This window comes from Apus apus, chromosome 1 (assembly GCF_020740795.1).
Source record: "Apus apus isolate bApuApu2 chromosome 1, bApuApu2.pri.cur, whole genome shotgun sequence".
NCBI lineage: Eukaryota > Metazoa > Chordata > Aves > Apodiformes > Apodidae > Apus > Apus apus.
The window spans coordinates 101,076,509-101,101,769 of NC_067282.1; the positions used below are offsets into that span (position 1 = coordinate 101,076,509).

The 25,261-nt window shown below is 35.9% G+C and overlaps 1 protein-coding gene across 15 annotated transcripts in view; it reads right to left on the reverse strand.

The window, feature by feature from the left end:
• Positions 1-25,261, reverse strand: part of KDM6A (lysine demethylase 6A) — a 160,232-nt gene that overhangs the window by 9,073 nt on the left and 125,898 nt on the right. For all 15 annotated transcript variants that reach the window (XM_051609125.1, XM_051609120.1, XM_051609121.1 and 12 more), the window contains 9 exons: positions 13,525-13,654; positions 11,910-12,015; positions 10,963-11,168; positions 8,554-8,618; positions 8,383-8,457; positions 6,790-6,938; positions 5,674-5,788; positions 3,462-3,649; positions 2,077-2,218 (listed from right to left, as the gene is read on the reverse strand). In XM_051609125.1, the coding sequence (XP_051465085.1) occupies positions 2,077-2,218; positions 3,462-3,649; positions 5,674-5,788; positions 6,790-6,938; positions 8,383-8,457; positions 8,554-8,618; positions 10,963-11,168; positions 11,910-12,015; positions 13,525-13,654 (1,176 nt within the window). The remainder of the gene's footprint in view (positions 1-2,076; positions 2,219-3,461; positions 3,650-5,673; positions 5,789-6,789; positions 6,939-8,382; positions 8,458-8,553; positions 8,619-10,962; positions 11,169-11,909; positions 12,016-13,524; positions 13,655-25,261) is intronic.

Consider the following 25,261-nt stretch of genomic DNA (forward strand, 5'->3'; position numbering starts at 1 on the left):
CCTGAACACTTCAGGTATCTCTGACATGCAACTTTAGATACAAACCTACATTTTGGCAGAAAGCTTACAGCTATGTCAGCCATTTCTTTTTCCTAATGACAAATGAGAAGTCATAATTCAAGATGAACTTCAACTAGCTGTATCAACTGTTTTTATACACATTTATACTCACACATATACATATATAAACACAGAGACGTCTGTAATTTGTATGTAATAAAATCCAGGAGCAAGGGACAAGATTCATGGAAGCATCTGCATTTCCAGGATGCATACAAAGCTGTGGTCAGATACTAAACTGTTTATTCTAGTGACACCCATCTCTAGGTACACCGTAACTACTCAGGTGACCACAATGAGTTATTTCAGGTTACTGCTACTAGATGCTACAAACCAGATCTTGGCATCGGATCTTTTTCCCCTCTGCACACAGCACAGAACTTGGGATTTGGCTGACAACTAACTTGAATGGAGGGCTTAATCCAAGCATTTCAGTAGACTGGAACAAGTAAATGCACGCAAGACCAAAGTTCGTATCTGCTCCTCGGTATTTTTCTTTATTTGTAAAGCACACTTAAAATTTAGGTCTCTCACTAGAAAAACCTCAGCTGCTGAAAGCAAGCATGACAGTACAAAACAACCATTTTGTCCTCTCTCTTTCTCTTGGAGAAGGATGCTATGCTCCATCATGTGTTTCTCCTTTTAAGCCTAAACCATGGCAAAGAATCTGAAACTTCTGCAAATGCAGAATATGGGTGCCAAAATATGAAAAAAATATTTTGGCAAAAACATTCCAGACCTATTTCAAGCTTTACAATAGATGCCTGCTGGGCTTGAGAAGAGTATATAAAGGTAATTGTGAAATAAGTTTGTGAGGTTTTTTGGGTTTTGGTTTTTTGTGTGTGTGTTTTGTGGTTTGTGTTTGGTTTTGTTTGTTTGTTTGGGTTTGTTTGGTTTTTTTAGATGGACTTTTTCCCTTCCTCCCTCCCACAGCCTGTGTCTTTTCCCAGTTTCTCATTTCTAACTATTCAGTTTCTCTTCTCCCTTTACGACAGCTGGCACCCTTACTATACTAATATCTTACTTGAAGGGGCAGGACTGTCAAGCCTTCAGAGATTTTCTTTACCCTAAATATTAGTTACCAGCTTTTAAGAAAATATTGACACACAAATGCCATTTCAAAATCTAGCTTTACAGTGACTACAAACCTCCCTTTCTGTCTTCAACTTCCAACATTCTCAGTCCTTACAAAGTTATCATTTCACCAATTCCACCATAATGTAGCAGATGTTAAAGCCTAAATTAAAATCCTACTGTAAAAAGATGTCTCACTCAAACGTCAACAATGAATCCTACTAGGGAAAAAAGAAAAATTTCTTTGCCCTTTTTTTTGCAAGTTAACCTACCTATTTTTAAGGTCCATTTCAATGAAAATTATAAAAGGATTCAATGCTTGTGGATCCAGTATGCTGAAAGGACTAATAAGTGATCAAGGTAGAAACTCTTTGGTAGGCTTAAGGAAAACAAAGAGTGCTGTTACCAGAGTATTCTCATGATGAGTAATTTGCTTTGGAATTCATTCTCCCACTTTATTTAGCACAAACCTATGATAGATGTCGAAATGTCCATTCACTCCTCAAGCTAGGGATAACGGGGATGCAATATGTTTTATATTTGCTTGGAGATGCACTCTTTAAAGAAAATTACTAAAGACGCTCTGAGCCTGGAATATTCCTGCATTTTGGAATGAAAAATGACACCAAACTCTAGCCATTTTACACATCAATTGCTTCATTCTTCAAAAGAAAGAGCAAAGGGAAGAAGGCTTTCAAATTCCTTCTTGCCTTCATTTAAAACATTTATACTGGATCTCCAAATGACAGTGTGTGAGCACTAACTGGGAAGTTCTAGAAATGTAAACTTAGGTTAACTTTGCTGTAAAAGTGACTTAACATTCTAATTGTAGTATTTGGGTTGATGACCTGATTTTGTTATTTCCTGCAGTCCATAATCAACTACTGTTTTATGCTTGAAGAGGAAATGGGTACAGTAAATGTTCAAATAAGTAAAACTTACTTTATCATTTCAAAAAGCTTTGGATCCGAGACCTTGATATTTCGAGCCATATTCCATGAAAGATGAACCATGGGTACTATGGACTTCACACTCTGCAGTTTATTCCATTCGTACCGTTCCACTGCCAATTTATACTGACAAGCTATACAAAAACAAAATTACAGAAGCAATTAGTCAAGTTAAGAAATAAGAATCAACTGGACCCCAAATCATTTTATTATAATCAAAATGTATACCCCCCCTTTTAGGGCCAGATTAAATTTCATTTGCAATGACCCATTAATTTTAACTGTACTTGAATTCTATGAAATTTGTTTTTAAAAAAGTGTACTTGTGATTCTAAAAGAATGCACAATACCACAGCAGCAACAACTATCTGTGAAAACAAGTTACTGACAAGTAATCAAATTCTATGGTGAAGAGAGAGCAGTATTTCAAAAAGGGTTCCTAAATACATTTTAAAATATTTCAGATGAAAAAAAAAATAATCTAAATTTGAAAAGTCTGCATCCTGCTTTATTAACTCTTTATTGTAATTTTACAATGCTGTGGTATATATTTGTCTTGAAAAGGAAGACTGCACCTTGAGAGATTTGTTGCAATGACTCAGACCTTTTAATTATGCAGCCTACGCACCTGCCCTTTTTAAAAAAATGTTTTACAAAGTTTACTGTGACTGAGCATGTGAACTCTGTATCAGTCAATCATACAACATGTATATAGAGATATACTGTGTATTGTGTCATATTGAAATAAAGACACATCTTAAACTATTTAGGAAAACAGGAGGGGTTTTTTTGAGTTCTGTTCAAATGCTGACAGAATCTCATTTTAGCTGTGAAATTTCTTTCCACTCTCATTTCTAAAAACTTTCCAAGACGGTGGTTCAAAACTAAAAACTTCTAGAATAGTAAGTCTGAAAAACCTAATATTTCTTTATTAACACGATTTTACAACTGTTTGCATTTCCTGATGCTTTCACTGAACAGCAATTGGATACCAGTTGTCCCAAGTTAGATTGGAACTGCAAGCTTTAGTGCAGTCTACTGGGTAGAAAAACTTTTGAGACAAAGTTAAGAAATGGCCTACAAGACAGAGTGTATGAATTTATCTAAACATTTTATTCTGCTGATGTTGTCTATACAATTGTAGTTTTCAAATGTGCATTAAATGGGTGAGTGCAAAGACTGCATTCTTGCTGCTTTTGCTTTCTCTTACCAATGGAATTACTTAAAGCTTCAAAAGATGATGTTTTAAAATACAGCATATTCATTTTTTTAATTTAGTAAAGCATGGTATATTTATAAGAAATGGCAGGTTCTTGGGCATATATAGTATAAAATTACTTAATTACGTAGTTCAGCACACACACTATTCAACCATACCTGTAAGAGGGCCAACATTCCATGCAATGTTGTTGCACCAACCAATAGCCTGAACCCAATGAACAGTCCCAGCATTTATCCACACCAAATCCCCTGGTCTTTGAATAAACCTATAAACTGGGACATTGGCTTCATACAAATCTTCCAAGTTTGGCCACCAAGATCCCATTAGGAAATTCATATTATTCCTGAAACAATAGAAAAAGTGGTTGTTACTTATATGAAATTACCTGCAAAAACTGATCACCATGACACATGCTTTCTGCATCTAATCAGTTACTCAATAAGACTAGTAAAAAGTAAAGTTTCAGCTATAAAATTCCAGATCCTAATTCCACATTTCACATCCGTTAATACATTAAACCACTTAAGTGTCTGGCTGCCCATGCAAGTAAGTCAGCTTATGGCTTCCAGTTCTGTTTTCCTTTAAATTTCCAGTATTTTATTAATGCTGAGGTAGAGAAATACTGTGTCAAATCCAGTGCCACACTGGTGCACAACACTGCTTTTTTAACCAGTGACTGATTTTATTTACAGACTGTACCAGTTCTTAATAATGCTTTCTGTTTTGAACAATGATAACTGTGTACTCATAGTCTCAGTGTACACACGTGAAGCCTGTTCACACAATAAGTAACCTGTTGGCACCCTCTCAACTGTAACGCACAGGTTTATGCTATATTCAGCCAGGAAATGCTGATCTTTCTGAGAAGCATGAAAAACACCTCCATATGGATTTGCTAAGCACACCTATTCCACTATGGTTATGCACAATACATACTTCTCTCCCATCCTTCTCTCAATTTTATACTGTTTTTATACTGTACTATTCACAACTCAGTTTCCAAAGACAATTCAGTGCCTCTATCAAGCACTCTAGACTTTGTATGCAAGATCTTAGTTTTTTTTCTCTCACCCTCCGAAGACCAGTGCCATTAGGTAAAAGGCACATTATCATCAAAGACGTTGAAACTGCATCAGTGAAACAGCAATTCTGAAATGGCTAATCTTTGTAAAGGTGGATGAAATAAGAACAGCTGTCAGTACGTAGGCCAAAAATGGAGTATAGAGACACTGAAAAGAATCTGCAGAGCTCTGAAAAAGTTCTGAAGAAAAGTCAAAAGCTTAGTCTAGTTTTCACTCGGTAAGATAATCTCCCAGAAGATCAGCTTCAAAAGCTATTGCTTGAACACTAGCATGATTAGGGGACACAACTACTGCTCCTCCTCATCTTTATTTTGTTTGCTTTGTGGTATTGGGGTTTTTTTGGGTGGGGAGAAGCAGGTGCACATGAATGTGTGTGGGGTTTTGTTTTGTTTTAAAACACATCCACTCGACACAAGGCACACACCATGGAAAGCCAATCTCAGAGCTGGCTGAGTACTTTCCCAATGGTCTTCATACCTCAGCTTTTCCAGAAAGTTACAAACATGTAAGTGAATGCAAAGCAACATCTCCTGGGGTCTGAGTAAACAAAGCTCTCCCTCTAGATGCAGCAGGAAACCATGCCAAAATACCAATGAGTCTCTACGTGCTTGTGTGTAACCTGTACATTACTTATAATAAAGATTAACAGCAAACTACTTCACTCCGTAACTCCTAAAAAAAGTAACGAAAATACCCCATTCCTTCACACCCAATTTTGTTCTGTCACTCCACTGCAACAGCCCCAGGAGCCATTGCAGAAGCATCATCATTTGGTAATGGGAAAGCTCAGTTTTAATATACACGATAGATAGATGTGCCTAGTAAACAAGGACTATGATGGCTTTTCTGATGCAGAAATGTTACTGCTACAAAAAGTGGATTAATGCCACAATACACACTGGTAGCAGACAGCCTATGCTTATACTAAACTTCTGATCCCTCATAATGTCTTAATAGAGTATAAATTTGAATTGTGAACCTAGATAAGCATTTACTATTACCAATCTCTCACTTCTTGTATTTGCTTCCTTCCTGTGTTAAAAAAACTAAATAACGGACCTAATATTAATTTTTCAGAGTAAAGCCATCACAGGCAATCCAAGTTTCTGGACATTGTACAAATGGCGTATTTTGTATAAATTCTAGATTTTGCATTTTGAATTTAAAAGAATTTTCTGACTACATGGAAAACCTGTAAAATAATGTCCTCTTAAAACACCCTTGGTAATTTCCTCCATTAGGTTTGAGAAATGCACAGAGAACTTAATAAAGAAAACCAGCTTACTTTTCACAGAAGTCATTCATGACACCCCAATAGCTTTCAGGGACAACAAACCATTCACAGTCACCTGGACCAATATTTATATTTACTGAACAAAAGTTGTTGTTTTCTTGATGACCTGAAATTTAGAAAAAAATAAACACACTTTATTTATGGCTGATCTATCACAATGTTACGAAAAAGCAAAGTTACAATTACTAAAACCCCCTACATAATTTTTTAAAATATCTGTACATATTTGATATGACACGCACTATTTAGGTGCTTCACAGTGTTAAGAAATGCGTTTAAGCTACCAGTGACAAGACAATTCTGCTTTTGTGAAGTCTGTATAAAAGGAAAAGCTGGAACTACCAATCTTGCAAATCAGACGAACATTTTAGCAGTTCCCTTTTTGTAGAAATAAGTGCTTCAAGAGCTAAAGCTTAGATTTTGTGATTTATGGTAGCTCTTGACAGTGCCAATCAGGAGCAAAACTTCAAAACTTCAGGCACTAACAGACAAGTAGTAAGAAAATCTGTCCCAAAGAGCTTTCAAAATCGATATAGAAATGCCAGTATTTTATCTTCTTTTGACAGCTGGAAAACTGAGCCATAATCCCTACTGGAAGTATCTGAAGTTGTACTTCAGAAAAAACAGACCCGAAATTTAGTCCAGATTTCTCAAGTCTCAGTCCAGTGCCCTAACACAGCACTATTCTTCTTTATGGAGGATTGAGTCCTATCCTCAGACAACAAAGAATCTAAAAAGTAAAAGTATACTGATTTCTATGACTGCACAGACCTACTCTGGAAACCTATAAAAACTTTCAAGACATGTAAAATACAAATACTGTCCAAGTATACAAACCCATCCTCTTTTTTCCCTTACATATTTGAGTATTTCATGCAAGAGGTTAACATGGTAATTACCTAGAACTGCAGAAACCCAGAAATTTCCATTATAAGGTAAGAGTACTTTGTATACATAGTTTAGCTATGCAAGAAATTAAAAAAAACCTTAGTATAAACAATTTTACCATGTTCAGGCACGCTGCAAGATATGGAAAACCTGCACTGCAGTTACATCAATATCACAAGAGTAAAACCTGCTTTTTTTCATGCATAGAGATTTACTCACCTGGTGTTCTGCTTCCTGGAACCTTCATGTACAACTGCACTGTGTTCATGCCCAGGATGGTATGACCAACATGGCTTAGAAGATTTCCTGCTGATACCACACGTACAAAAGCAGGAAGTTTTGTCAGTTCGTGAAGTTGCAACTTCCACCTGCAGCAAAATAGCAAATAGACAAACTATGAATCCCTAACACTCTTAGAAGTGTTTTGAGAAATAGAAACATTTTCACAAAATTGTGAGTATATGAGATAAAAGAGTAGACAACCTGCTTCTATATAACTCAAGACCTCTTAAGAGGGAAGCTGAGACAATGCATTACCCTTACTTGACAGTTACAGAAATTTGAACTATGGAACTGGATACCGGCATTAAGAAAAACAGATCTTCCAACACAAAAATCTCAGAACTTAAGTGTGAAGCTCTGTAATGTCACCCAGGTAACTGTGTTACTATTTTAATTTTAAAATATTTCCAAATATATACCACAAATCTGACAGGCTAGTTGAGGGGAAAGATTATTTTTGTAGCAAAAGCTGATATTGCAGGTCAGAAGAGCTGGTGTCTACCTGGGATCCTACAAAGAACTATTAAAAGTGTAAAAATCCAGTTCCCTACGAGCCTTAAGATAGCTATGCTTGAAGTCTCTCTCACAATAGTTTCCTCTGAATGGTAGTTTATTAGTAACAATTTTGTAACTACAGATGGAATTTTCTTTAGAAAAAACCAGCATCAATATTTAACATTTTATAACAATCTCTAATCATATATATGTACATACATTGATCTTTCAGTGACTATACCACAAAAGAACTCAGCATCTTAAGTGGGCTTTATTCCCCAGTTTCAGACACCATAACCTTTTCTTCTGCTCTAATGATTGAAAGAGATCAGCAATTTTGTGCTGCAGCTGGTGGGACTGACAGCCTAGATACGCTGGAACTTTTATGGAAATATATACTAACTAGAGACTGAGTGAAATAAAAATTTACCAAACAACGACAAATAAAAGCTGTCAGATTACTTCTAATACTTTCTGACGTTTTTCTGAGCTACCTGCATCTAGCTTACAGAAAGATATAGTCTGGTCTTTACTATGTATTTTGAACCCGTTCCTGGATAGAGGAGCAAGAGCTACGAAAACGTGGAAACTGAAAGGATGACAGCAGGAACAAAAGGAAATAAAAACCAAGTAATAAGAATCCAGACACACAAACAAAAAAACCCACTGATCTTACAATTTCTGTACTAAGACTGAAAATTTTATATTGTCAGAAGTAACTGAAGTTGTAAACCAACAGAATGAGGAAAAAAAGGGAAAGTATTATAAGGAAGACTAGAAAACAGTTTCTGATGGATGTTTATTTCTGGAAAAAAAAAAGATCCTGGAAAGAAAAACTTGAAAGGAGATTTTAGGGCAAGGACACTTAACATTTTGAAGACCACAGGTAATTATTAATTGTGAAAATGAGGTGTGCAACTGGAACTGGGTTTATCAACAGACTGACCAGTGTCTGAGAAGAATGAATTAGTTTTCCAGAAGGAATATCATACTGTAGAATACCACTGTGAGCAGGAGAAACTGTTGTCTACTTACTTTTTGTCATCTGACAGGTCAATATTGGTCCCAAATTTGATTGTTTTAAAAGGTCCTCTTCTCCTCCTCCCAGAGCTGCAAATAAAAATATCATAGATGAATGTGAAATGGGAATGATATAAAAAAACCACATAAAAATAACTAAAGAATTATCAGATATACCACACTTACTTATCAGAAGATGTAGATTCATTATCCGAGTGGTCCTTGTGGTGACTCTTCTTTTCATTTTCCTCCTATAAAATGCAATTGTGAAATTTTTTTCATATAAATACACACACACACACACATATAAATAATAAAATAATAGATATAAAATATATAGGTATAAAGTGCTAACATGTTCACAGACATAAGTACATTAGTTTCAAGATGCTGGTGCAATCTTTAAAAGATCTATATTTAAGATTTTTGTGTGACTATTACTGTTACAAAAAATTTAAAAATGGTTATTAGTCACAAGCCACAGCAAAAAATTCTTTGTGACTACCAGTTTTGTCAAACTCAGGCCAGGTCAACAGAAAATGTCTATGCTGTAAACACTTCTGCTAGCTTACATGATGGTTGCAACCAAGTATGTTGGTTTGCTTCATTATGCAGGTGAAGAGGAATCCTGTCTCATGGAATAGCATTAGCTTTTTTAGACTAGAACGTTTACCTTCTTTCGAAGTGAAGCAGGTCTTCTGATATGAAACTAGGATGACTAATACTTATAAAATTAGTTTTATAAATTCCATTATATATAATATTTTGAAATTTTCATAGCCATGTGCTATTTTAGCACTGCAGTAGCTATGACCATGACTAGGGCAGAAAATCTAACCGATATTAAATGACGTAATTTGATCTTTTTAGCAGAGTAGGCTCAAAATCGTATTCTAAAGACTTCTTTTTTAGCAAGTATATGGGCATAGACGGAAAAAGAATAAGACAAAAAGGAGGAAAGAACTGCCTGGAGGCTACCCAAAGATCTCTAGCTTTGAATGGGATTGTTGTTGAATCTCAAAGTGCTCCATGTACCTGAGTAAAGTCTTAATTCATCCTTTGAATGAAGGACAAAGAGAAACAAAAAGGAACCTAGTGATGATGGATTTATCAAATACTGCAAGACATGTTAGGAAAGCAATGCAATAGTTGTTGGAGGAATAAAACAAGATCACTGAGGGCAAGACAAGAGAGAGGACTGTGTCTGTATAAAGAAGAAACAAAGCTTTTATTTGAAAAATGTGAGAAGTCACCTAAGGACAGGTAAAAGCAGTGTTAAGGCACACTTAAAAAACCATCTTTTTAATTTCCAGGGTGAAAATGAAAATCTTAAGTCTAAAAATTATTTTATATATTATGTTCTTACCACCAATTTGTAACAGAGGGAAAAAATAATCAGAAAATCCTGCAGTTAATTTCTTGGTGCAAAACCAAAGCTGAGGCTTTCCTGCTGACAAGCCGGTATGTGATCAATTATGTACATTATTGAACATATACTTCACTGGAACATTATAAATATAAAGTTCTCCAGCCTCTCTGGAACGATGCACAAGAATACAATGCTAGTGCAACTGGTCAAAGGGCACCAGAAATCCTCAGCTGATATCCTACTGAAATTCATAACTACTGCAGAAGAAGAAAAATCCCATTTATGTCCCAAGCTCTTGATTACTTCAGTGATATTACTTCCCATTGGTATTTCTGTTTCTTTTCCTCATCCTGTATCAGTCTCACTCAAAACCTCGTGACTACCTTCCCTTCTCTTTTCTTCAACTACTAATTCCTTTCTTCAATCCTAATCTTCTGTCATCTAATGCAGAGTTTAAACTTAGAACTTCTCTTTCCTTTCTTACTGAAACCATTGCTGTTTCTGTGTAATTAGAGTGAAAAGGACAACAGTTAATTCCCCGCGTTGGTGTTGTCCCTATTTTCTAATCAACAGCTGGTCAATAATATGTTTTTTCTTAGTTCCACCTAAATCTAATCTTTTTATAACAGCAGATAGCTTAAGCCTCCGAGGAGTGCCCATAGCTAACTCCAAGCAAAAATTTTAAAAATTAACACCAATAAAATCACCTTTCTCACATTTTACTTTGTCCCATAATGCCTAACAACTTCTAACCTATATAAAAACTATATAGAAACAAAAGTGATTTTAAACTGTTCTGCTGAAAATATGAGTGTAAATTTCTAATAAGCCACATCCAGGTTACTTCAGGATATCATAAAGAACAAAGAAATTTGATTTCAAGTTGTATATGGAGTTAGAAACAAATTTAAAATGAGCACTTTAAGTTTTCAATATTTTATATGAATTTTGATATTATTATATAAAAGCCAACAAGCTTTTAAAGTATACAATAGCACTTTTTACATTAAGAAAATTTTCATATTAAGCATGTGAGAGAAACACCCTATATGCTATTTGACCCTCTATTCAAAACATATCTGTGAATTTAGCTGTGCTCTTCATACTAATGGAAAGATCTCCTTTCCCTTAACAGCTTCCATTTGTTTTCAATAGCCATTATGAATTAGTTCCAGAGCTAGTACACAGTTTGTAAACTGTATCTTCAATAATAACAATGGACTTACCCGTAAAGACTCTTGGAATGAGGAAGCCTGGTACTGTGCATATTTAGCAATTGTTGTATGAGATCTACTGCTTTCACAACGCCAGATTTTCTTTGTTCCAGTGGGGTCCCAGTTTTCATCCGCTGGCTGCAGTAGCTGTGTCCTCACTTCTACTATGTGTTCATTATTTGCTTCTACCAATGTCTTAGTAGAGAAGAGTCCTAGATCTAATAAAATTAATAAACAACAGTCAAAAGATAATACAAAGTTTCAAGAAAAGAAAACACTAATGCCTAGAAGTTATCTGAAGGTTTCAACTGAAGTATTTTCCACCCCCCTTATCCTTCATAACACAGCCTATCTGTAGGTTAAAAATTAACACTCCTGATTAAGCACTCAAAAAGCTTTTTTGCACACAACAGAAGCTTAGGAAAAAACCTGGCAGCTACTGTATGGACTATATTCCAAGAAACATTTTGTGGGTCTTGTGTAAACAAATCTGCAAAAAAATTCTAAATCTATTACCAACAAATTATTTTTCAAACTACAGTTTTATGAATGCACTTCCACCATATAACACACTTCCTACCAGCAACGATTATTTTTCTATCTACAGAGTCCAATATACAATCATATTATAGATCATTAAGGACAAAGACATGTAGCCATACTTTTCATAGGAAAGAAGTCCACCAGTACGCTTCCATATCCAAAGTTCAGCTCCTCTCTGTGCTTGACAAAATCTGCTGGATTTTTTTGTGGGGTTTTTTTTGTTGTTTTTTTTTTGAGATGATCAAGATTAGAAATAGTAGCCAACTGAGAAATGACACGTTACCCTAATTACTTGGAATACGTAAGTAATACAATATTACAGAAACAAAATACCCACTTTTAAGAACTGCGAGACTTCTTTTTAACACACACGCACGTTTTTTTCCAAAGTTAAAAAAAAAAGAAAGTAAACTTACCTAATTTCAGCGCTCCAGCAAGGCCACGTATTACAGTAACAGGGTTGTTTGGATTTGTACAAAATTGATGTAAAGGTGGAAAGAAAGCATCACGTTTATTTTCCAGCTGTAAAATTATAATGGAATATTAGGTGTCAGATGAACTTGAGACTCCTTATTTGTAAAATAAGAAAGAATAATTAGAAAAAGAAACAACAGAAAAAAACCAAGAATGTTCACCATTTTGCTGCACTGTGGGAAATAAACTGCTACATCATACAACCTTTTCGATGTTAAACGCTAGGTTCACTCCTGAAACTAATTTGTTACTGCAATTTATTTCTTGGCATGAATTATTCCCAGGTTGCTTTGGCTTTTGAAACACAGGTTTCCTGCAGTTTATTTCTTTATCTGACAGCAGCCTTGCACATTCTCTACATCTACAGAATTCTCTGAAGAGCAAGTAAGTATATTAACTTTCTTAACAGAAGTCAAAAAGCTAATTCTGCAGATAATGTCTACAAGAAACAGTATAATGAAAAAGACTACTCTCGCAGTGCATCTCATGTTAGCCAGAAAAGTTAATTTTATTTTCTTATGCTTTGTGCACATATGAACTCAATTTTATGCTAGTCTCCCCCATATATTCTTTTTGTTTGGTTAGTTTGGGTTTTTTTGTTGCCAATTTTTCAAAATGCTGAAGACAACTCTTTCAATAAACAAAACACACTACAGAGTTCCCAAATACTGGGACCCACACTGGTGGGTCACCACGCTACGTGGTGACTCTCCAGCTTTGTATGGACTCAACAAAACTGTGATGGACCTTTAACAAGGTAGATTAACTGAGATGCAACACTTGGAGAACTGTTGGAAGCATTATTGCCTGCAACCTAATCTAGTCCTCAGACAGACTGCTTGTGTCACACCAGAGAGCCACCAGCTTCTAGTCCCCAAGTTGGACTGAGCAAAGCTAACAGGAGATTTTCACACCAAATGTATGGACATACTACTATTTATTCTTATGTTATCAAGGACATGGATATCCTATAATTTATTCTTCTATCACTAATGAAGGTAGCTCAAACTTGTCCAAAGCTATTACGAAACTTACTTTCAAAATTTTCAGTTTTAATGGTTGCATAAGAAAATATTATGCAACAAAAACCAGCCTTTTCCTAAAGACATTTTGTTCTTAACATCCCTCAACTTTCATTAATTTTTTATTTACTATATTTTGAGAGATGGTTAGGAGATTTTAGTTTAATTATTTGTTAATTTATACCTACACAGTCACTTGCAAAAATGTATATACATATTTGAGATATTGTACATTGTATCTAAAAAACTGTTTTCTTTATTCTGCTAATATTTTGAGTATTTAAAAAAAATCTGACACTGTTTTTCCTCTTGTTTGTTGCAATTCTTAATTTACAACTACTTTAAGAGTTAAGCTAAGCTTAAAATTTTATTTAAGGTTAGCCCTTTTCCCACTTATACATTAGTTGGGAGAGCACTAATTACAATTCAGCTGTGAACAGTGCATTTTAAAAATAATTATATTCTACAATTCAGATATCCAAACAATTACAAAATACATTTTCAGCAATGTATTTCTACCATTAGATTTACTTACATAAATACTAGGTGTAGGTGGATTCAGCTTGTCCTTTGGCAAGGGAGGGTACGGTGGAGGTGGTGGTCGTGGAGGTGGGCATTTATCCAATAGAATACTACTGTTAGATAAGCCATTTTTACCCAGATTCCTAAAAGGAAAGAAGAGCTGCCTCTGTCAAAACTTGACAAATAAAGTAAATATTGTCTTAGTGTCGTGTCTTCTGCAAAATAACGATGTGTAAGGAGAAACCGTAATTCAAGATACAAATAAGCTCATGTATTTTAATCAAGAATTCCCAGCATGTAATTTGATAATATTCAAAATAATTCCCACTCTGCCTGTCAGATCAGCAATATCACAACTATTTGTTAAAAATACAGCCGTTTTAAATAAAAGCAAATATGTGTCATTTGACAAAGTTTAACAGAAAGCAAGTTTCATCAAGAAATAGAGAAGAACCTTATTAGGTCGGCATCAGCTGGTGGATGATCAATTCACAGCAGCTGAGACAACGCAGCCAGTACTGCTTTGCAAGCACTGTGGCAGCGCACCAAGTGAGAAAATGGCAATGCCTCAGCCAAAAAACTGTCAAGTCACAAAAAACAACTACAACTACACTAATGACACTGAACTGAACACTCACCCCTCTCTCATTTACACATTTTGAAGCCAGGAGCCACTACTGCAAAATCCATTTGTCTGAACAACAGAGAAAAGGACCCACCCTGAGAGAGCTGCTATCAACATCATCCGTACGTGTTCTGAAGTGAGAACCTTGCTTGTTGTATTTGCAGCCTTTCTCTGGGTAACCTACTGTATGCATGTTAACTTTTTCTATAATAAATGACCTGAAAAATCTACATTCCGAGCTTAGTCTATATTCAATTTCCAGTCACCATCACCAGGGAAATATTTATTAACAAAATAATCCCTTAAATTTTTGTTTGTTAAAAATGACTCAACTACTTCAAATTTCGTCAAACTGAACACCATTCAAATCCTTCCTCCAACCTCACTTGATTCACTCTCTGTTCTTACCACCTCTTACCACCCCACAAAAATAGGAACTTTGTAGTGCATAATTTAATCATGTATCTTCATAAAACTCACCAGTTACAAAGAAGTTGTTCTGGTAACAACAGTCTTCAGCAGAAAACATGTCTGACTGACATTAAACGAAACTCATAGCAATACAGCCTCCCTAAAACACTGTAACTGCGATACTGGCACTGAGAAACATCACAGAGCTGGCAGATGAAAGCGCTGCTTCAAATCAAGCTACCACAAACCATGAAGAAGATGGACTTGGCATTTGGGATCAGATCAGACTGACTGTTAGGACACACACTTTTAAAGATAATGAGCAAACATCTCACCAGGATGCAGCAAAGACCAGCATCCTGAGAAACTGGTGCCCATCCTGGCAAACAAGTCAGTCATTCAGTCAGGAACTTATGCCAGCTTTCTAACTCACACATTGCTCTCCTCTGACAGGAGATCAGATCAATACAGAGAGAGACATATGTGTTTGTCAAAACAACAAACACAGCTTATTCCTTGTGCTAGGTAAGACAAGTGACAGGATACACTACAACTTTGAAGACACTCAAAGAGCAGCACAAAAGCTTTGATTAGGTATCATCCAACTTAACAAAAAACTCATTGACCAATGAATGCTCAGTGTCTGATGGAGTTCTTGCAAAGACCCTACTTCCCATTCCCCCAAAATAAACAAACCATACAGAACAACTTAGCAATATAAAATCACCATAACCCAAAGAAATGTATCAACTATGGTTGCATGAATCTGAGATTCAAACTACCTACAAAGTGAAACTATAATCTGAATAGCAGGTATTAGAAGTAACGATAATATTTGCATTGCCAAGGCAAGGAAGATAAAGACTGAAGCTGAAGAAAAAGAACTAGCTCAGAATTAGTGTGACTTAAACTACTGTAGTGACAACATGATAATCACCGCAGAGAAAGCTGAGTAAAGCCAAGAGACATAAGGTCTTCAGGGAAGGGGGACAATAGAGAAAGGAAAAACTCCTGTATGTGCAGGGAAACTACAGGGCTGAAAAGGCAAAGGAGATACACAGAAGCAAGCAGACTGTACAGAGAAAAAGATCAGATCAATAGAGATACTTCATAAACCCAGCACTTGAAGCTGATACTATCCAATGTACACCACAGTTTCCTACTAAGTTACTAAAACCCTGTGTGGAAATTCCAAGAAGGAAAGGGGCCAAGAAAAGCAAAGCTGAGACAGAAAAATGCCCATAATTCAAGTTGCACAGAAAACAGATGGGCATTATAATTTAAGTTGCCTTTAACAAACCAGTTTTGCATTATTCTTGTCCATGAATCAGAATAACTTAATAAACATGCCAGAGAGCTGTTAAAAGAATAATGCTGTAATTGATAAGAGTGCAAAACACAGAGCAATCAATAAGAGAGAAACACCACAGAAGTACTAAAAAGATTTGCTACCAGCACCTGAAATATAGTGGTGTGAGTATTCACTGCCAGCCTCTCCAATTCTGGAAATACAGAACTATGGCCAGTGCAAGGAAAGTGAAAGACCCTTTTTGACCACTGTAACTATAAGGAAAAACTTCACACATCTCTGTTTCAAGAGCATATTTTTTTGTGAGAGGATTTCATACTGATAACAAATTACATGCTTGAGAAAAAACAAGACTGACTTAGATGCCCAGTCACCTACAACTCCAGGATAGAGGAATGAAGACAAGGTTCATTCATTTACATTGACTTTCCAGATGGAACTGGCTTTTCATAGACTATGAAGGCAGAAAGAACATCCCTCATTCCTGCAGAGTGGGAAGAGAAGAAAAGAGCAGCTGTCAGACAGCCTCAGAAAGGTGAAGACAGAGGTACACACTGATGTGCAGTGTTGTCCTAAGCCAAAGCTGCAGCTCTCAGTCCACAACAATGTTTGGTAGGTAAAAGAAGCAACAATCATGCATCTGCTTCACTCTGAGGACCAAATTCAAACTGCCATGCTTATGACTGACACCAAGCACTACAGATTAAACAGGAGCCTGGATTTCATGTAATTAAGGAATAGCTTGAATATTTAACCAGATTCATTAAAACACTCCTTTTCCCTCCCACTATACTGCTTTCTAGGATACAATCCCACACCTTCTAGAAGGAGCTTACAGCCCTCAGCCCTTGAAAACAACTTCCCCTCTGGCTGTACCAGAACACACAGTTAACCAGAAGCAGCGGTGTCACACAGTTTGCATCACAACAGTCACCTGTCCACTTACTTGTAAATATTAATACAAATAATTTAGCATTATCTAGGGATTTCTTCACAAATGGAAACTGATGGCTTAGCCCAAGATGATGCCTTCATATGTCTATCACACTTCTTCACTTGAGTTTACTATTTTCACTGCATTAACAACCCAGTTGCTTGCTAGGCAGCTGGGGCATCCCTGCCTCATGGGAAGATGGACTCCAGCTGCTCTGATCTTAGAGACTCACCTGTCAGAGCCCTGCATCACTATCAAAAGCCAAATAAACAAAGACCAAAAACTGATCCCAAGGTGGTGTCACTGAAACATTCACAGTCACACAAAACTTATCAGTTGGTTGCTATACACATCTTAGGCACTGTATTGACTTTATCACACCCTAATTGGCTAAAAATAGAGACCATGCAAGTTTAAAGCCAACTGTGTTACACAGCCCTATTAATTTTAACTTTTTTTTATTATACAAACTCTCAACCGCATCAAAAATATTAGAGTTAACATGATAAAAATTACTTTCTGAGAACCAGGACTCATTATCATCCATAACTATCCTTCACACTTATATCACCTCAATAATGGTATTATTTTGCTTCAGCCTAAGGACAGACTGAAAAATTTTGTTTATTTCTCAGAAAGTAGTTCCATAGTGCTTTTCAAGTCCTCTGGAACTTTCTCTGTTTTCCAAGAACTATATAAAAAACATCAGTATGAAAGAAAACCCATAATTCTCTGGCCTGCTCTTTCAGAGATCATGGATATGTTAACCAGACCTCTGACTTAAGAATGCCAAATTTAACTACTGTTTAACCTTCTCCTTGATCACTGTGAAAACTGAGTGTGTTATTGTACATCCTATAATGTGAACATCGTATCTGCCTTTTTCCCAAGCACAGAACAAAAATATTTACTGAACTGTTTTTCTTCTATTGAACATTCTAATAGCTCTGTGCAGTCATTAAGCATTAGTGGTTTTGTATTTCTTCTTTTTCATTCTTGGCCATAGTTACCCCCTTCCAAACTACATTTCAGATTTTTCTAGAATTCTCAGCTTCAGTACTTTTAAACATATTTGCCCTTTTTGTTCTTAATTGGGAAATTGTATTTTTGAACACAATGAAAAGCTGCCAAACAATTTCCAGTTATCTGTGCATTTGGATTTTAGGTACACTTCACAGGCCAAAATGGAGTAAGTTAAAATTATTTGCACCTAAGCAGTTATTTAAATTGTGAAGTCATTCTATTTAAGTGATTATCTGAGGATTAGCTGCATGACAATTAACAAGGTTTTAATGCTCAAGAGATTATAGTTATGCTGAACAACAAAATTATTACTCTCTCTTCCCCCCCCCCAAAAATCTTATTTATCATGAATGTAAGGAACTGTGGATTTATGTGGTGCTCTATCAAATCTAGCAGCATAAATTAATCTACAAAGACAAATTAACAAAATATTTTAAAAGCGTGCCTGCTGAAGGAATCAGTTCAAGCACTGGGATGTGCACAGTATTTACGTGACCCACTCCTGACTCAAAACAGAAAAACCCCGCCTTTCTTAAAAATTAGTGGATACAACACTTTTCACATTGGAAGTTATTACAAAAACAGAGCAAAATGACTGTCAACAACCATCACCTCTGGAAGGTGAAAAACACACCAAAAAACCTAACTCATGCTCTCTGAGGGTCACCCCCCCAAAGCTCCTTCTATAGCCAGTAAAGAGAGAGAGAGATGAGCTCTTCAAGAGGAACATAAAGAAGTTAAGTCAAGCTTACATTATGCTTAAATGCAAGTAATGCCACATAATTATACAATCTGATTCTCATACAATTCTCTACCTCAGCCTTTCACAACCAGGTACTAGTTGGCAATGCTCCCAGAGATCTTTTGAAACCTACAGAAAATTCTACAATAGAATTATGGATTTTCTCATTATGCAAATGTATTTCTAATTATTTTTGAATTCTGTTCTAGTTTTGACCTCAATAGTATAGACTGGCAGTGAATTTCATAGGTTAATTATATGTTATGTAAAAATAAATGTACCTTTTTTATTTTCTTAATGACTTTTTACATCTTTCCTTTCTGTTTCATTTGCTAATCACCTTGTTCCTAGGCTACAAGACAAACAGAATGACACTAATCACTTCTGTAATAAAAGCATTTTAACAAGTGGTACCAAACTTCTTCATACGCTTGCCTTCTCCCTAACTATAAACTCTTTGTTTACTCCCAGATAATACTGCTTCCTACTAGCAGATTTCTGTATTTGCCTTTTGAAATAAAACAGAATGTCTTACTCTAAGCAGGGTTTAGCTTGTGAAATCACAATATTTCAAATTTCATTCTTAAGACTTTTGCTATGGTGAAGCTGACTTGCCAAAAGTAGTGTGCCTTTAGAGAAGTTAAAAATTCTGCCTTCAAGCCAAAAAAGGTCCTTTGCTTACAGACAAAGAAATGTCCCAATACAACAAGAATTGCTTGCTGTTTTTAAGAACAAAACACAATCCTAATCCAGCTCCTTTCTTTGCAAAGCACTTCCCCCTCAAACAGATTTAGGCTCTTTTCCTCTACACTGCAGGGCTCCCAAACCAGCGATTCACTAATTGACTTCAAAAAGCAGGTTTAATTGCCAGGGAGCAACACCTTCAGAAAGATCAGCCCAAGTTTGCTTCTGCCCCCGACTTCAAAACGTAGCCCACTGAGCAATGGGATGCCTGTCCACTTCAGCCTCTGCCTTGTTATTCCCACTCCTCCTCACGAAGCTTATTTCCTATGCTTGTGTACATGCTGGCCATTAATCAGACCCGCTTCCAGACCTTTTTCTGTTTGCCATCCTACACTTTTATAATTTTACAAAGTCCCTTGAGAGGCAGTTAATCCATTCTGGTCTCCTGTCACTTGTTCTTCTCAAAAGAGCTGCTCTCTGCTTTTCCTCTTTGCATACTAACAAAAAAGGACTATAAAAAATCATGTTAACCCTTTTACTGCAACATTACCTTAAAGCCTAGATTTCTCATTTGCCTTTCCCAAATAAGCCAAATTGGTAAATCTTTCAAGTTCAGAAATGCCTCAGAGTTTTCAAATTAGTCTTTCCACATAACAACATAAAAATGACAACAGTAACTTTCAACTGACACTAAGTTGCCCAGTTATTCAGATGTGTTCTTTAGAATTGTTTGAAGACCTCTTGCACAGACTTCTCTAGGCCATTATCAAACATAAGTTTTGTTTGGAGCTTTGCCTGTTCTTTCAAGGCAATGAACAAACTTAAATAAATAATGATAAAAAAATCCGACAACAAAACAACAAACCCAAACCTAGCCTATTTCTTATTTCTTTCATGAGAAACAAAACAAGTAAACTCAACAACTTGTCAACACTCCTTAAAGAAACATTTAAGAAAAGGCAAGTTATAGATTCTCAACTGAGATGAATACTGGATTTTTAACATCTCTCCTCTGGGATATTAATAAGATGCACAAGTTGAAAGACAGAGCTAGAAAAACAGTCGGTTTCACTTCAGCAGAAGTAAACGGCTGGGGTGTTAAATCTCAAGTCTTGTGATAACGTTTCATTAATTCTCCTTTCAGTAGGCTTGCTCACAGGGAAAAGATACCTAATGAGTACAGAAAACTGTTTGAGAACAGTCTTTTTAAGGAGACTACATAGAGAACTAGACAAAGCAGCATATTATTTTTTTTTACCCAAATACCAACAATCAGCTTTTCTAATGACAAACTCAGAGCAGTTATTCCAAGTACATTGACTTCTTTTAATCACAAGGTTTTTACTTATGCTCAAAATTACTCCAGGTTGTTTTTTGTGTGTGTGTTTTGTTTTTTTTAAAAATAACATCTTCTCCACAGGGGATTTTCCCCGGGAATCTAAGAAAGGATAATTAACTTAATGGTACACTTGTTTATCTCTTACTCTGCTCAGAGGCTTAAATAAATTTAGTTTACTATCTAGACAGTTTACTCTATCAAATATTATAATTTAGTTGTTTTACAACAACCTTAAAATTTACAGTTGCTATCAGTTTTATTGGTAGGGAAGACAAACCAAATCACACACTTCCCAGAGTAATCTCCTCAGTCCTCTTTCATCTGTGCACTCCAATAGCAGTTTAACATGATGAACACACTGGTTACCCTCCTGTTCTCTAGAACTACATCTTAATGAGGTTTGCATATTTTAGTCAATAGCTCAGCTACTGCATTTCTGATTTCCTTGTAGTTTTAAAATTTTCACTGTCTAGCCCTTCAAGGGAAGCTCCCTGTAGCTCCCCTATCAATTGCTACACCAGCACCTTTTTTTGACCCCTTCTCAGCGTCCTGAAGAACCTCACTTCACCGCATGCATAGAACAGGGATCTTTCAAATATTTCCCTAATATCCTCATCGAGCAAGGTGGATATGAAGAAACTTCTCACCTCTTCTATGCTCTTACCCTACTTAAGCACTCATTTTAGATTTTGGCAAAACAAAACATTTATCAAGTCTGTTCCTACAGACCAGACAACTTATTCAGATAAAAAATAATAATAAAAAAAATAAAATCACATAGTGTTTTCTATTTGGCAGGTGTCTTGCATTTTACAATACAAAGTAACTCCTTTAATGGTTTCACTTGAGCAGCTTTTATTAAGACACTTGTTTACATAAACCAAAATTACAGTCTCCCAGTAATTAGTTTTTGCATGACTACTGCCATTCTTATTGTAATGCAAGATTTCTGAATCCCTTTTCTAATAATGGTTTCTACCTTCAAAAATTCAAACTTCCATATGTCTGGCGTTCCTTTGTTCTTAAGCTACAAGCAAAATCCTAGCCAACATTAACAAACAAGTCAGTTTTTGATGGTTAGTATAACTGTGTTGTTTTCTGGATAAAATCCCTCCTGTGACATGAGGAAATTCATTATACTGCAGTTCACTATCCTGTAAGTAGGTGAATTACAGTTACATCGTGAATCTACTCGTGTATTACTTAATCCCAAACTGCTAATAATTTCAGGTCTTTTGTGCTCTAAGCAAAATAAACCTGTAGGACCTACAATATTTAAAAAATGGCTTATCTTAGGTAAGGCTTTCTAAAATCTGTTAAGCATCTGAAAAAAAAGATTGCTTAACAGACTTCTGAGGAATTTCAGTGTGATTTACAAGTGACATAAACACTCCAGTTTTGACGAAAGCATAGAGTAAATAGCCAAATGCAGAATAATGAGCAGGAAAATAGAAAAGACAGAGCTCCAGCTACAAAAAGCAAGTTATGACCACCTATTGCTACCTGCCAAAATGTCTTTTTTCCCTAGGGAATACCATCAGGACAATAGGGCAACAGACTGTATCAAGTATTGTCAGACAGCAAAAAGAACATGTCAGAAGATTACAGATTATAATTATTCACACTAGAGATGACACTAGAATGTCTTTCTGAATGTATCAGACATGAATGCATCAGACAAAGGACCAATCCAGTGTAGCTCTGAGATATATAAAACTAATACTTAGAGGACAACATCTCTCTCCCTCTACATGAAGTTTATTTTATCAGAGGTGTTTTGGGTTTTGTTTGTTCATTTTTTATGAAAAAATCCAAATAAACCAACAAACCAAAACAAGCAATTATTTCCAGGTTTTCTACTGTGGATAGCTTTTCTGCAATTTTTATGGCAATTCTAAAAATCAACATTTTATGTCACAAATTCACTTTTGTACCTTAAGGGACCACTTATGGAGACAGCACCCAAATGTAGTAAGTACTATGAGAAGTTCTTTAATTTCTTTGGTTTTACATTACATTAACTGTGTTAAAATAAAGGTTAACATGCAGTATTGAAGTTCATAGCATTTGATAATCAGTATATAAACATCCTCTGTTCCACTAGATATAAAAGTTGACTAATTTTACAAATAAGAAGGGTTATCAGAAGCAGTAGATCAGTCAGTATTCTCCCTTCTAGACATTTTTCCCTATGTCAGTTACACACACAGTATCTATGACAGGGATGTTCTCCCCAGAGCTCTGCTCCCAAGCCATCACACACATCCATGCACACCTTCAAACTCTACATATTTTAAAACAAAGCAAGGGCTAATCAATTAATTAGTACATGTCTGGGATAGCCTTGTCCTCAACTTTATGCATGTAAGCTGTAAGGCATATAAGGAGGGCAGGAAAAAAACCCTATTAATATATTATACAGTGGTTATGTTATATAGATAAATTATTTCTATAGGTATGAAGAAAACATGTAGACAGGACCTTTCCCTAACAGGTAACCAGCCCTAGCACAGGTCAGGGATAGTAGTAATGAACACAAAAGAATTTTCACATATGGAAAATTGTCTCTCTGGCTGCCTTTGCACTTTAGGCTTACACTAAAAATGTTGCAATTGTTACCTGTTGCCAGCCCCACAATATCTCACATTCTCTTGCTCTTATTAGAAGACATAGGCAGATCCTTTCTGGCAAGCATAGTTTGACTAGGAGAGATCCTGTCTCAAAATTTTTAAAACTAGTCCCAGTTCAGACTGAAGTGTTTCTTGACATTCAAATTGTTTCCCCCAGCCCCTCAAAAATAGTATCTCTTCCACTTTTCCCATCTTCCTTTATTATTCAGCTTCTAAGTCCTCTGCCTTGCTGAATTAAGGAGCAGACAGGCTGAAGAGGGAGCTCTGAATCTCTCCTCAATAACAAAGAAAGTAAAAGGCACATCTAACACTTTTTGAGCTGTCTGCTAACTACATAGCACAAAGTTTTTGCTTACCTCCTTTGAAAAATGATAACTACGTGAGCCTGTGAAAAAATAAGGAATACATGAACCCAAGTGAAACACTGCAGATATGTGACCACTACATTTGAAAGTACTTATTTAAGGGACAACATTTCATAATCAGGGCCCCCTAATACTGTTAGAAACATTTATGTACAATTTAAAGCAGATCTTGGTATCATTCCAGTAAGTTAAAGAAAGAAAAATCACAGTATCTGGCCAAGCAAAAAGGAAACTTGATATGCAGGTCGTGGCAAAGATCTACAGGTTCTATCCATGCTTAAAACTTGGCCTTTCTGCACTAAATTCATAAATTCGAGTTGGAGCCTGTCAATAGACTTAGGCAGGTAGATTTGCTCTGCCTTTCCCTGGACAAAGTGCAGGCAGGAACTCAGCAGCCAGTACCCAGCAGCGCTCAGCCATGCATGTGACCTGCTGAAAAGCCTGCTGTGGACATAGCAGGCTGTACCAGAAATGCACCCAGGGCAGTGCTTGGGCATCAGCTCTTCAGCTCCCAGCACAGGAGGAGCAGCCCTGCACCTGCAGCTTACGGCTGCTTAGGAAAGCCCTTGCACTGACACTTCTGTGTCACTCACAACAAAGTTTTTAAAGTTTTCTTTGCTATAATGAAGCCACAGTTTTTTAAAGTAGAATAAAGATAGAAAAATACCTTTCTTATCCTTTTATTTTAGAAATTAAGAATCACTGGGAATACTACCTCTATCATTGAGCACAAAAGAATTGTATTAAAAGCTGCTTTAGGATTTTTGTAGAAGTGCTCGCTCAGCATTTTGCTTCTGAATACAACCTCCACATCTCACCACTGAACAGCTTGATAAACAGGGCACTAAAACAATAAAAACGCAACATTTCACTTGCCATTACTCTCCCAAGAAAGCTGCATGCAAATTTCTGCTAAGTGAATTTTGAAGACACAGATCAGCTAAACTTCAAGAATGAAATATAAGCTTGTAACAATTTCTTTTACATGTATTTGTGAAGTACCCCTCCTAACACCAAGCCTTGAAGTTGTATTTATATTTCTACCAGCTAGAACACAGACATAGTCAGAATTAAAAAAGCTGCTAAAACTCTTCATATTTATGAATGTAATAGGCATAAAAAATTCACTTGAAAATGAACATTACAAGACCTAATATTTGAAAGATGACAAAATAAGCTCCCTGTAGGTTGTTTTTTTCCTTCTGTCTTCTAGGAAATCTATCTTTGTAACAGGTACCTGTATCAGTATCAGTCATCAAATCTCAGTACATTAGAAACTAGTAACTCTCAATCACAATAACAGATGAAGCCTTTTTGCATTTAACAAATTAAAACACAACTGGTTAGGGAGTAAAAGAAAAAAGAATCCAAACAACTGAATTTTCTTTTGACGGAGCTGTATCAAAGCTCCTTATAGAAATTAAACCCATAACCCTATGAAAAGGATACACGTTTTGAAGCAATAAGCCTGTCATTTACTGATATCAGGTCCCTTTTTTAGAATTTTCTCTTCTATAAAGAATAATAATATACATTCTAGAAATAAAAACATATTCATGTCACCATTAGATGCAGTGGTCAAAAACTTCACAGTTTAAAACAGACTTTTCAACTACATTCTCTATAGTAACTAGAGTTTCATGAAATAAATCTAAAGGTTTTGAAAAGAAAGTAAGCAGGGTAAAAAC